Genomic DNA, 13,440 nt, shown 5'->3' with positions numbered 1-13,440 from the left:
GTGTGGGCCTGTAGTATCTGTAAATCAACTTAACATTGTTTTTTATTTCCATATGCAGATAATAAAGCATCATTGTTCATGTAATAATCTAATATTAGCATTATACCTCTAGGAAGAGGAAATGGTCATAAAATGAAATAGATGAAAAGACAGAAACAAAAATGTTTTTGAACTACAACTTATTTTATTTAAACATTTCAAATTCAGTGCAAAGTAATATAGTGCATTGGTGTCTAGATCCCTCTTGGGTGGCAAAGTGTCACAAGAATCCTGTGGGGAGAGAAAACAAGAGAATACATTAAATTAATGGGTGTTAACTAATCAGGGTTCAACAAAGCACTTCAAGTCCTCAATTCCTTCAAAAGAGAGAGAGAAGGAGAAAGGAGTATGGTCCCTGGAGTAGGACTACATTCTGGCCATGATGTTCTCCAAGTGGTACTCCAGGAGGCTGGAGAGCTCCGTGACCAGAGACTCTGGGTTAAAGTACCAGGCCAGCTGCTGGCCAAACATGTCATCTAGCAGAGCCATCAGCCCGCCCTGAAGAGAACACCACACAACACATAGAAAATGGCTCTGAGTTACTAGCTTATCAAGAGGAGAGAGACAATTAGAAATACTCCCCCTAAAATGACATTGGAACCTGGTTAACCATGAATAAGGAAGTAAAAAGGAAGTACACTAAGAATATGTAAGTAAACAGGAAGTAACCTCTTGACTCTTACATTGAGCAGCAGCAGGTATCTGTCAGCCTCTGGCTCCATGTTGGCAGCAGTGGGCAGGAAGGAGTACAGGAGAGCGTACAGATGCTCCACAAACCCACCGGCGTGCTAAAGGAAACAAAGGAGGAGAAAAGAGGAGAGAATAGAAGAGAAGAGGAATTTAAGTGAAACTGCTAATAGAGAGATATCAAAACATGTACCAGTGAGATGCTACTTACCACCATCAGGGACTTCTGAGCTGTCATCATCCCAAACAGCACCAGCTCAAAGAGGACATCTATCATGTTCACATGATGGATCTAGGACAAGAAAACACGTTTGGAGAAAATAGGAATGATTTCATATAGATCAGCTACTGTGATGTATAAAAGACATGCATGTGGAAGAACTCAGTGAGACTTGAAAGAGTTAATGAACTCACCTTTGCCTCAGCCAGCTCCCTCTCAATGTCATTCCGCTTGGAGGGGTCACTCAGGTAGTCCACAAAGTCGTTATAAGTACGGATGAACTTGGCCTCGTCCTATGACAAAGAAAAGAGCATCTTAGTGAGCAGAACACATTTCACCTCAGGGGCGCTCTCTTTCCCTTGAAAGAGAATGCGTTAATGAGTTACCATGTGGTTGGCCTGAACCAGTGCGCCCAGGAGGACCTTTCCCGCCACAAACAGATGGTTCCTGCTCAGGGTGGAACCAAGCAGGGTCTAGGGGAGAGGGAAGAGTTAGGGTGAGACATCTTCCTCTAGGAGAGAACAAGAAGTCACAGAGAGAAAAAGAAAAGTGTGTCCACTCACAGTGAAGGCCTGGCGCAGGGAGACGAGCCTCAGGGCGATGTCCTCCACTCTCTTGGTGGTAAGGTAGAGGCTGTGAAAGGGAGGGATTGGAGCATGTCAACCATTAGAGTCAATGGGGGATAGCAGCATTATGACCACTATCCTTCAGCATCTGACAAGCCCAGACTACACAGACATTTAGAGGAACTCACTTTACCAGAGGAACCTCCCTCTCCTCAGGCAGCATGTCCTCCTCCCAACCCTACGACAACAAAACAAGCATTCAAAATCAGTGACCAATGAGCATACATTTAGTTTTACTTGTATTTAAGAGCAATCGAAGGCCACGGAAGGAGAGTTGTATGGCATTGAAGCTCGTCTGGAGGGTAGTTAACACAGTGTCCAAAGAAGGGCCAGAAGTATACAGAATGGTGTCATCTGCGTAGAGGTGGATCAGAGACTCACCAGCAGCAAGAGCGACATCATTGATGTATACAGAGAAGAGTCGGCCCAAGAATTGAACCCTATGGCACCCCCATAGAGACTGCCAGGGGCCCGGGCTACAGGAAGCCGATTTTACACACTGAACTCTATCGGAGAAGTAGTTAATGAACCAGGCGAGGCAATCATTTGAGAAACCAAGGCTGTTGAGTCTGTCGGTAAGGATGTGGTGATTGACAGAGTCAAAAGCCTTGGCCAGGTCAATGAATACGGCTGCACAGTATTGTTTCTTATCGATGGCGGTTAAGATATCGTTTAGGACCTTGAGCGTGGCTGAGGTGCACCCATGACCATGATAGAGCATGACGCTTGCAAAGCCAGGGTAGTGGGTTCGAATCCCGTCACCACCCATACATAAACGACAGCAGGTTTTATTGTAAGTCGCTTTGGATAAAAGTGTCTGATGAATGACATATATTATTTTTATATAGTCACTTACTTGCTATACAATGTAGAGAGAAAAAGGGTCAATTCAAGAGGGAGCTACGAAATTCATGTCCAAACATCGTTTTCTTTGCCTTATGTCATTAGAAATTACATAGAATAAATCATTAGCTTGTTCTCAACAATATTATAACATTAATATACTTGTACTTGACAGTGTTGATGAAATAATAATGATCATTTGCTGTGACCATTACTAGTTTAGACTGCACCGCACTTGGTTGTATGTGTTCCATATTTGGTGTTGTGAGGTTAAATCTCAGAGTAAATCGTCGGTAACTTTTCAACCATTTTGGTAGAGACATTGGGTTAAGATTATTATTTTCTGACAATGTTCTATTGATAACCTTGAATGAATTACTAATTTTATGTTTTTGGCTATTTTGCTACCAGATGCTTTCCTATATCGTTGGTATAATATAAATACAAATACCAAATATTGTGTTTTATAAAGTCACTAGCTAGATTGGAAGAATGAGACAAACAAGGTGATTTTTTATTGTGTTGTTTAACTCCTGAAAGTATAGTCTTTGCCACAGTGGGCTATAAAGTCTTTTGGAGGACATATTGACCAAATTCAGACAAGGGGGGGCCACAGCCCACGGAAAAAAAGCACTGAAGGCTCTACACTACCGGTCAAAAGTTTTAGAACACCTACTCATTCAAGGGTTTTTCTTTATTTTTACTATTTTCTACATTTTAGAAAAATAGTGAAGACATCAAAACAATTAAATAACACATATGGAATCATGTAGTAACCAAAAAAGTGTTAAACAAAACCAAATATATTTTAGATTCTTCAAAGTAGCCACCCTTTGCCTTGATGACAGCTTTGCACACTCTTGGCATTCTCTCAACCAGCTTCATGAGAAAGTCACCTGGAATGCATTTCAATTAACAGGTGTGCCTTCTTAAAAGTGGAATTTCTTTCCTTTTTAATGCGTTTGACACAATCAATTGTGTTGTGACAAGGTGGGGGGGTATACAGAAGATAGCCCTATTTGGCAAAATACCAAGTCCATATTATGGCAAGAACAGCTCAAATAAGCAAAGAGAAATCATTACTTTATGACATGAAGGTCAGTCAATATGGAATATTTCAAGTGTAGTTGCAAAAACAATCAAGCACTATGATGAAACTGGCTCTCATGAGGACCACCACAGCAATGGAAGACCCAGAGTTACCTCTGCTGCAGAGGATAAGTTCATTAGAGTTACCAGCCTCAGATATTGCTGCACAAATAAATGCTTCACAGAGTTCAAGTAACTGACACATCTCAACATCAACTGTTCAGAGGAGACTGTGTGAATCAAGCCTTTATAGTTGAATTGCTGCAAAGAAACCACTATTAATAAGAAGAAGAGACTTACTTGGGCCATGAAACACAATCAATTTGTCCTTTGGTCTGGAGCCCAAATTAGGAGATTTTTGGTTCCAACTGCCATGTCTTTGTGAGATGCGGTGTGGGTGAACAGATGATCTCTGCATGTGTATTTCCTACCATAAAGCATGGAGGAGGAGGAGGTGTTATGGTGTGTGGATGCTTTGCTCTTGACACTGTCTGTGATTTATTTAGAATTCACACTTAACCAGCATGGCTACAACAGCATTCTGCAGCTACACGTCATCCCATCTGGTTTGGGTTTAGTGGGACTATCATTTGTTTTAATAAATTATTATAAAAAAATAAAAAATGTGTTACTTTTACACCTTTTTCGTGGTATCCAATTGGTAGTTACAGTCTTGTCTCATCGCTGCAACTCCCGTATGGACTCGGGAGAGGCGAAGGTCGAGAGCCGTGCGTCCTCCAAAACACAACCCAGCCAAGCCGCACTGCTTCTTGACACAATGCCTGCTTAACCCGGAAGCCAGGCGCACCAATGGGTCGGAGGAAGCACCATACACCTGGCAACCCTGTCAGTGTGCATTGCGCCCGGCTCGCCACAGGAGTCGCTAGAGCTCGATGGGACAAGAACATCCCTGCCGGCCAAACCCTCCCCTAACCCGGACGACGCTGGGCCAATTGTGTTGCCGCCCCATGGGTCTCCCGGTCGCGGCCGGCTGCGACAGAGCCTGGACTCCAACCAGGATCTTTAACTGCACAGCTTGCCTTAGACCACTGCGCCACTCAGGATAATTAATTTGTTTTTCAACAGGACAATGACCCAACACACCTCCAGGCTGTGTAAGGGCTATTTTATCAAGAAGGAGAGTGACGGAGTGCTGCATTAGATAACCTGGCCTCCACAATCCCCCGACCTCAACCAAATTGAGATGTTTTGAGATGAGTAGGACCGCAGAGTAAAGGAAAAACAGCCAACAAGTGCTCAGCATATGTGTGAACTCCTTCAAGACTGTTGGAAAAGCATTCCAGGTGAAGTTGGTTAAGAGAATGCCAAGAGTGTGCAAAGCTGTCATCAAGGCAAAGGGTGGCTATTTGAAAAATCTCAAATATATGAAATGTTTTGATATGGACATGCCCCATTCAGCAGGTTCAGGGTTAAAGGGCGGGATAATCCATGGTTTTCTTCTGAGTTGTCTTGTATTATTCACGACCGTAATCTAGCCTGGGCTAAAGCAAGGAAATCATGTTCTGATGCTGATTGGCTTCTTTTTATGCAGTTACGAAACAAGTGTTATTTTCTTCTCAGGAAGGATAAGTCCTTATGTCTGTTACCACTGATAACCTGGATGACCCTAGAAAGTTTTGGAAGGCTATTAAGTCTATGTCTGGTAACAGTAATGTTAATGAATTACCGTCATGTGTTTTGAAAGACTCTCTTGCTGTATATGACAAAACTGAAATGCTGAATTGTTTCAATGAGCACTTTGTATCATCTGGTAGGCTGTTTGATTCAGTGTCCTCTGTCTCTGTACAACCCTGTGTGGATGAACCAGTGTCCTCTGTCTCTTTATACAAACCTATGTGGATGAACCAGTGAGAGCTGGTCAAACTTTTAGCTTTTTGCCATTCTCAGTACAGGTTGTACATAAAGCCCTAAAATCCTTAGATCAGAGAAAGCCTGCAGGTCCTGATCTTTTGGATCCCTGCTTTTTAAATCTGGCAGCTGATTTCATAGCTGAACCACTTACATATCGGTTCAATCTAACCCTGGAATGTAATGATATTCCGAAAATCTGGAAATCAGCATTTGTCCTACCACTTTTAAAAGGGGGAGATCCAACTCTTTTAAATAAGTATAGGCCAATCTTAAAGCTGTCACCCCTGGTGAAAATACTTGAAACCCTTGGGAGTGAACAGCTAAAAGAGTTTTTATTTACTAACTCTATTTTATCAATGTACCAATCGGGCTTCAGGAAGAAGCATAGCACAATTACAGCAGCCATGAAGGTTCTAAATGATATCACTGAAGCCCTTCACAAAAAACAGCACTGTGTCTCACTTTTTATTGATCTCTCTAAGGCTTTTGATACAGTTGATCATGCTATACTAAGGCAGAGATTGTCGAGTGTAGGTCTTTCAGAGCATGCAGTTGCATGGTTTGCTAACTATCTGTCTGATAGAACTCAGTGCACTCAATTTAATGGGCTTTTGTCTGTTAAATTGTCTGTCTTTAATGGTGTGCCCCAAGGCTCTGGACTTGGTCCTCGCTTATTCACTATTCATATAAATGATTTAGACAAAAATGTCCAAAATGCGCAACTTCATTTTTATGCTGATGATACTGTTATTTACTGTTGTGCCTCGTCTCCTACAAAAGCTTTCCAAAACTTGCAAACGGCTTTTTATACTGTTCAACATAACTTGTGTCAATTGAAGCTTATCCTCAATACTGACAAAACTAAACTAATGGTGTTTTCTAAAGCAAGAAATAGACCTCTGAACCTTTCACCTATTACTACCTGTCAGGGCAAGGAGATTGAGGTTGTAACCTCATATAAATATCTTGGAATTTTAATTGATGACGGCCTATCTTTTAAATTGCATATTCAACAACTTACAAAAAAAATTAAGCTGAAATTGGGAATTTATTTTAGGAATAAGGCCTGTTTTTCTTTTGAATCCAGAAGGAGGCTAGTATCAGCTATATTTATGCCTTTACTAGACTATGGGGATATTTTATATATGAATGCTTCCGCTCAGTGTTTGAGATCAATTGATACCCTTTACCATGGCACTTTGAGATTTTTTTTAAACTGCAAAACCCTTACGCACCACTGCACTTTGTATACCAGGGTTGGCTGACCTTCTCTAGTCACTCGTAGGCTCAGTCACTGGTATACTTTGATTTATTAAGCCATTTTGGGTTTACTACCATTTTATTTGGGCATTTTTATTGTTCAGAAATGTGGTGGGTACTCTCTTCGTTCGCTGGACTTTATCCTGCTAACTGTTCCAAATGTCCGAACTGAATTTGGTAAAAGGTCTTGTATGTACTCTGCGCCATCGTCTTGGAACACCTTACAAAATACTTTTAAACTGGAAGAACTTGTCCCGATTGGTATTTTTAAATCACTGATGAATGATCTTGAGACTGATTCCCTGACCTGTCAATGTGTTTAATTTGCTGTTTTTGATTTTTGTTACTCTTGTGGATTCAATGGTTTCTACTAGATTACTTGTAGTTTTTCATGTTGTTTGTCTGTAATTTTTGTAATGACTTGGTGCTGCCTATCTTGGCCAGGACGCTCTTGAAAAGGAGATTTTAAATCTCAATGAGCCCTTCCTGGTTAAATAAATACCAAAAATAAAGAAAAACCCTTGAATGAGTAGGTGTTCTAATAGCAATAAGGCACCTCTGAGGTTTGTGGTATATGGCTAATATACCACCCTTCCTTGGGCCTTACTGCTTAAATAACCCATATCTCTTTTATAACAGGATATTATCATTGACTATATGAAAGTGCATGTATGAATGAGTCTGATTTACCGTTTTCAATGGCAGGTTCACCTTCTGAAGCCGGATGAGGTTCCCAAAGCGTGCTGCACAACCACCAAGCTCAGTCCCATCTCTGTACTCTTCTACGCTGACAACAACAACGTGATCCTAAAGAAGCATCGCAACATGGTGGTCAAGACCTGTGATGCCTGTGACACCAGTGGTAGCCCATCTATCTATTATTTTCTAATCAACTTAATTGCCATTGTTCCAAAAGAAACAAACAGGGTAAAATAACTTGCAACCAGCAGTTGATAGCAATAATCTGTCAATATGCTGATAAATAGTATGTATCTAATATATTGATTTTTAGTCAGAGTGGTATATGAACAACACCCATTGGACCTATAACCATACTTCACTTTTGATTAACTAAACTATTCAAATCTACAGTAATTCAGATAATTACATCACCCCTTCATGTCATATATTCTGTGACCAATCAAAGCTGTAAAGTACTGTATCATAAGTATATCAATGCTAAAATTCTACCCTTTTGATGACTATAATATCTAGTTGAACCATGAATTTGTCATTGTCTCTTTTAGAAGTACTAAACATGGTTTGCAAAAAATACACGTTTTTCTTCTTCTTTAATCATACTTTTAACCAGTACAAGTTAGTAACAATGGAAAATGGCAACAAACAAAAAAATGTTTGGCCATTTTTGTATGTACAGTGTAACAAATACACAGTGATGTATGTCCTTGTCAACAGATATCTGGAGGACTGTATACGGCTATATTTGTAATAAACTATACTGAACAAAAAAACGCAACATGTAAAAGGTTGGTCCCATGTTTCATGAGCTGAAGTTAAAGGTCCCGGGAAATGTTCTGTACGCCAAAAAAAATTAAAATGTGAGCATTTCTCCATTGCCAAGATAATCTATCCACATTGAAAGGTGCACCATATCAAGAAACTGATTAACTAGCATGATCATTACACAGGTGCACCTTTTGCTGGGGACAAAAGGCCACTAAAATGTGCATATTTGTCACAACACAATGCCACAGACGTCTGAAGTTCTGAGGGATTGTGCAATTGGTATGCGGACTGCAGGAATGTCAACCAGAGCTGCTGCCAGAGAATTGAATGTTCATTTCTCTACCATAAGTCGCTTCCAACTTCATTTTAGAGAATTTGGCAGTACATCCAACCGATAATTTTCCTGCTTGCTAGCCATTCAAAATGTAACAATTCCTTTTGGGTGTCAGGGAAAATGTATGGAGTAAAAAGTAAATTATTTTCCTTAGAAATGTAGTAAAGTAAAAGTTGTCAAAACTATAAATAGTAAAGTACAGATACCCCCCAAAACTACTTACATCTACCAATAGTATAATCCATCTCCCTGTATTATCTGCTTCATGACTCAATATATGAGCCTTAAAGTTGCCTTTTAAAATAGGGACACCTGCTGACCGATTAGTACCAAATGAAAACCAAATGTCATTCATATCATCACCATTGACACTTCCAAAACGCAGTATCTGTGCAACAGGCATGAGTTTCTTGAATGAAATAAGTCGGCACTCTTACCCTTACAATACAAAAATAAAGATCTCCTTTTCAAAAAATGACAGATTCCCCTGGCATTAATAGAAAAAAACAGAAATGGACATTTACTATCAAAGTGACTATATGAAGAATATTAAACTTGTATACGTTCACATGAATCGGGTTCTCATAAAAAGAAAAGGTCTTACTAGTTGCAAATAAAAACATACCTTTGCACCACGTAAGTGGTTGATCTAAATTATATATATTTATACAATTGTAAATAACATTGTACCATAGATTGGTAAAAACGAATAGCCATCAAGCTAACATTAAGTGTCAGTGCGAATTTCCCTGCCATAAAAAAATATATATATATAAAAAAAGTTTGGCTCACACAAACAATGCTCTTTCCTCAATAAATATCTAGTTTTATCAAATTAGCAAATAAAACTCAGTCCTGCACAACTCACTTGACAAGTCCAGCAGTCAACAAACTAGGCGACAGCGTGAATTTCCCTTCCATTAACAAAAGCCTTAGCTCCCGCAAAGTATGCCCTTTTCCCTTCCTTCCTTGCTCTCTCAATTATCGGCCACAGACGATTCAGAGCTTCTTTGTCAAATGGAAGTTGCTCCTTGGTTGGGGTATTCGGGTATGAATCGCATTCACCCCCCTTTTTTACACCGCAAGCATATGAGTGAGTTTCAACAATGCCTCTTTTCTCCTTGGAAGTTTCAACATCCATTATCTCAGCAACAGTTTGGTCATGTCCTGATTACATGCTACTAGATATGAAGACGTTAGCAGGCTAATTTAACTACACACGCGGACACTTTTCGATAGCTAGCTTGTTCGTTGGAAATAGTCAAAAATATATGTCAAAGGTTTGATTAATTACAAAATTATTCATTGTATGGTTAGATATCATTTTTTGTGAAAAAAAAAAAACAAATTGCAACTGCAGTCTAAAACTATAAACTTTGTGAGAAAACCCCAAAATTGTTCCTCAGATAGAAATGTTACATCCTCTCATGTCGCAATCTTTACCATATCACTGATTTCATGGAGCTCTCCTGCTCATCATTTACTTCACAAAATCCCGCAAACGTGAAAGGGCCAGAAATAAACATTGCGAGATTGTACATATGTGTGAGTCAGAGATTTGAAAGCAGACGCTTTCATCCAAAACGATGTACAGTAATCCGTACATACATTTTACGTTTGGTTGCCCCAGGGAAATTAGAGTTTTTCGAGCTTTTCGAAGCAATTTTTGTATATCTTTCTTTGTAGTACTGTATGTATTCAATCATTTCGAATTGATCACTTCCCACTGGGTACATACATCAATTCAATGTTTATTCAACGTTGGTTCAACGTAATTTAATTGGAATTACATTGATATTGTGTCACAGTGAATTTTATAATCTGCAGTCAATTTAATTATGTTTTCATGTGCCATGATTCTGACATTTTACATATGATCCTCATAGGATTAGGCTACATAATTACAGTGGTGCAGTAAATGTAATTTCAATTCAATACGATGTGCATATACTGTACATATAGCCAATATAGCTATTAAACCCATGTTCAGTGACTGTAATCTGTGACGCAAGTGGCCTAATATGTTTGTGACGTTCCATGGAACTCACGGTATTGTTTAAAACTAGATTCTGATTGGCTTACAGGTCATTCTACAGTGTAAATTATAAATGAAAACGTGCTTTTATAGCAGTGTTACAGATTCACAATCCCGAGCGTGTCTCAAACCGTACCGCGCTTTTATCTACCTAAAGGTATCTTCACGCACGACTGGATAGGCCTTTTGGATACGCTTGTCCAAGGTAAGGATATGCGTCAAGCTATAGCCTACTTTTAATGTTTTAGTCCCGAACTTAAATTACTCCAGTCAAGTGATTCATCGTAAAAGTTTGTTGTTTTGGCTGAGCAGTCCAATGGCCAATAACATACATAGATTATGCATTAGGCAATGCACAAGTCAGTGTTTAGGTCAGAATATAAAGTTGCTACTTCCGTCAACTCAAGTTACTAAATTCAAGTGATTCATCGTAAAATTGAGTTGTTTTGACTGTCAAAACAAATAACTTTGATGGAATATTCAAAATTATAATGGCAATTATGAATCACAAATTCACAACATTACTTGCATTTCAATGATTCATCCAGGCCCAAGACATAAAGTTGCCTGAAAGCTGTGTAACAATCATTCCATTGCTGACCCATAGGATGGTAATCACGTACACGATTGGCTTAATCTAGAATCATGGATACCTTTCATGTGAGTACACACACCATATTTTTTTTTACATATCTCAGAAGGAAGATACCTCAATATCTGGAAGCACTGTCTCATGTACAATTGTTAATGCTATCTCTGAAATGTCTAACAAAATGTTGACTTGATCGTTTCATCAAGACCCTCTCATCACAAGTTGGAACTAGTGGTCAACATTGGGACAATGCAGCCATAAATAACATGGACCAATATTTTAATGGAGGTAAGCACTACACTTCTGATGGGTTTAAAGATTGTATTACATTATCTAAAAGTGAGAAAGTAAACCCCAGCTGTTATTCTTTTCACAGGGAAGGACAATCCCCATTATTCCATGAATGTTTCATTGCTGAACAACCATAGATATGTTTCCTCTAATTTGGCTCCTGTTCCTCCAACAGTGAGCAAGACCTGCCAGCAGAGCTCACTGGAGCAGGGAGACATCCCGTCATCCTTTTGGCGCCTGACAAAGTACACTTTTTTTACTCTAAATAACACTATAGTAACATCTTCTGTACAAAGTTACATTCCTAATAAGATTGGTGTTAAGTGAGAAAGAATCCTAAAGATGGTCCAATGGGCATGGTCTGAAGCCTCTCGTCATCTCAGTATGTTGAACCACCTGATTTCTTGCAGGCTTGAGATTCAGATCCTGCTGAACGATGTTAAGCATTCGATTAACCACATGCAGGGGACGCTGAACACCATGCAGGGGCAGTGTATTGAGTTGCAGACTGCCTTGTCTAAGGTAGTGTCAGATGAGTCTCAGATACAGAAGAATAAGTCTGTGATGGTATGGTGATAATGATTGAGATGGTGATTATAATAATGATGACTAGCGGTACCCCACCCTACGGGCAGTAAATCATTGGATCTGATTAATTCAATTCAATGCAATTCAATCTTTGAGGACTGAAACCATAGAAATACAATTTATTTACACTAATAATAAGCTATTGTCTACTTCCCGTCTATACTTATCTTGCTCATTGCTCACTGTCAATTGCTCACTGTTACTCTATGTGTGCAACTATTATTGATTTCTCACAGAAAAATAATTTGGTTTCAAATGTACCTGGGGCCATGTAAATAATTGTTAGGCTACTCATTTTGAATCCACCGGTGGCAACTTGTGTGACCATAAAAGTCTGTGTGCGATTGGGCACAGTAAAATTATTTGGTTACTGACCGGCCCTACATTATAGAAGGCCCTTCAAGTCGGAACTAGGAAATTCTGACATTTCTGACTCGCGAACTCGTTATGGAATGATGATTTCAAGTTTCCCACTTGTGAAGTATCAGAATCAACCAGTAGGAAGATCTACACTGATAACTTACATTCATTTTAACTCTGAGGTTCCAAGTTTCCGATGGCATGTTAATGCGTCAATAATTGCCATGGTAATTTTGAATGTTCAGTCAGTGAGCATTATGGGTAATTATCCTACATACTTACATCAAATACTTTATGATAGCATCATCTCCTGTGGTAACAGTGCCATTCCAAACACAATAAATGTGAAATATAACAAAGATACAAAATATTGCTAAAGTGAAGAAAATCAGCTCAAAAATGTAGGAGGAAATGCCCCTGCAGCAGGGAGGCTTACGGTATTATAATATATTGTAGATAACATTAATATAATTTGTGTATTTACAGTATCGTACACATACAAATGAAAGTATATGCTAGGGATTGATCTACACTGAGTGAACAAATCATTAAGAACAGCTTCCTATTGAGTTGCCATCCCCCTTGGTGGTGGACCATTGTTGATACTCAGGGGAAACTGTTGAGCGGGAAAAACCCAACAGCATGGCAGTTCTTGACACAAACCGGTGCGCCTGGCACCTACTACCATACTCTGTTCAAAGGGACTTAAATCTTTGGTCTTGCCCATTCACCCTCTGAATGACACACATACACAATCCATGTCTCAATTGTCTAAAAATCTATCTTTAACCTGCCTCCTCCCCTTCATCTACACTGAGAAGAAGATTTAACAATTAACATCAATAAGGGATTATAGCTTTCACCTGATTAGTCTATGTCACGGAAAGAGAAGGTGTTCTTAATGTTTAATACACTCAGTGTATGTGTCAATGATGTTATAGATTCCAAGTGGTTGATTTTTTAGGGAATGACTATATTCTCTATATTATACCTGCAGATCATCACAGCAGCCGAAGTTGCTGTGCAGAGGGAGGAGATCCCCCGAGCATCAGGCCTCAACCCGTCACAGAGGGAGGGTATCCTCCAAACAGTCAGTGTCCCTGCACAGACGGAGGGTATCCTCCAAACACAGTGTCC

The 13,440-nt window shown here is 39.5% G+C and overlaps 1 protein-coding gene and 1 long non-coding RNA gene across 4 annotated transcripts; one reads left to right on the top strand and one right to left on the bottom strand.

Annotated features, from left to right (window-relative positions):
• Positions 1 to 201: 201 nt before the first annotated feature.
• Positions 202 to 7,439, bottom strand: LOC139554398 (mitoguardin 1-like). The gene is made up of 8 exons (XM_071367146.1): positions 7,327 to 7,439; positions 1,701 to 1,750; positions 1,510 to 1,579; positions 1,333 to 1,419; positions 1,141 to 1,239; positions 938 to 1,018; positions 723 to 827; positions 202 to 537 (listed from the first exon to the last, which is right to left on the bottom strand). Exons 2-8 carry the CDS (start codon positions 1,733 to 1,735, stop codon positions 406 to 408), a joined length of 609 nt encoding a protein of 202 aa, XP_071223247.1. The 5' UTR covers positions 1,736 to 1,750; positions 7,327 to 7,439; the 3' UTR covers positions 202 to 405.
• Positions 7,440 to 9,274: 1,835 nt separating this feature from the next.
• Positions 9,275 to 13,426, top strand: LOC139554400 (uncharacterized). 3 transcript variants are annotated; one of them, XR_011670838.1, is made up of 6 exons: positions 9,275 to 9,530; positions 10,630 to 10,677; positions 11,021 to 11,132; positions 11,271 to 11,352; positions 11,531 to 11,600; positions 13,301 to 13,426. It is a non-coding gene; the product is annotated as an uncharacterized lncRNA (long non-coding RNA). The 3 variants fall into 3 exon arrangements; XR_011670836.1 differs by having other exon boundaries at positions 11,021 to 11,352; XR_011670837.1 differs by lacking the exon at positions 10,630 to 10,677 and having other exon boundaries at positions 11,021 to 11,352.
• The last annotated feature ends 14 nt before the right edge of the window (positions 13,427 to 13,440 follow it).

Source organism: Salvelinus alpinus, chromosome 26, assembly GCF_045679555.1.
Source record: "Salvelinus alpinus chromosome 26, SLU_Salpinus.1, whole genome shotgun sequence".
Classification (NCBI taxonomy): domain Eukaryota; kingdom Metazoa; phylum Chordata; class Actinopteri; order Salmoniformes; family Salmonidae; genus Salvelinus; species Salvelinus alpinus.
This window is presented reverse-complemented; position numbering and strand designations above follow the sequence as displayed.

Excerpts from the sequence above, each read along its gene's own strand:
- LOC139554398 (XM_071367146.1), bottom strand. The coding sequence starts at position 1,735 with ATGCTGCCTGAGGAGAGGGAGGTTCCTCTGGTAAA. Across the intron at positions 1,580-1,700 it reads AGGGAGGTTCCTCTGGTAAA|CCTCTACCTTACCACCAAGA; the intron begins GTGAGTTCCTCT and ends TCCCTTTCACAG. Across the intron at positions 538-722 it reads GATACCTGCTGCTGCTCAAT|GGCGGGCTGATGGCTCTGCT; the intron begins GTAAGAGTCAAG and ends TGTTCTCTTCAG.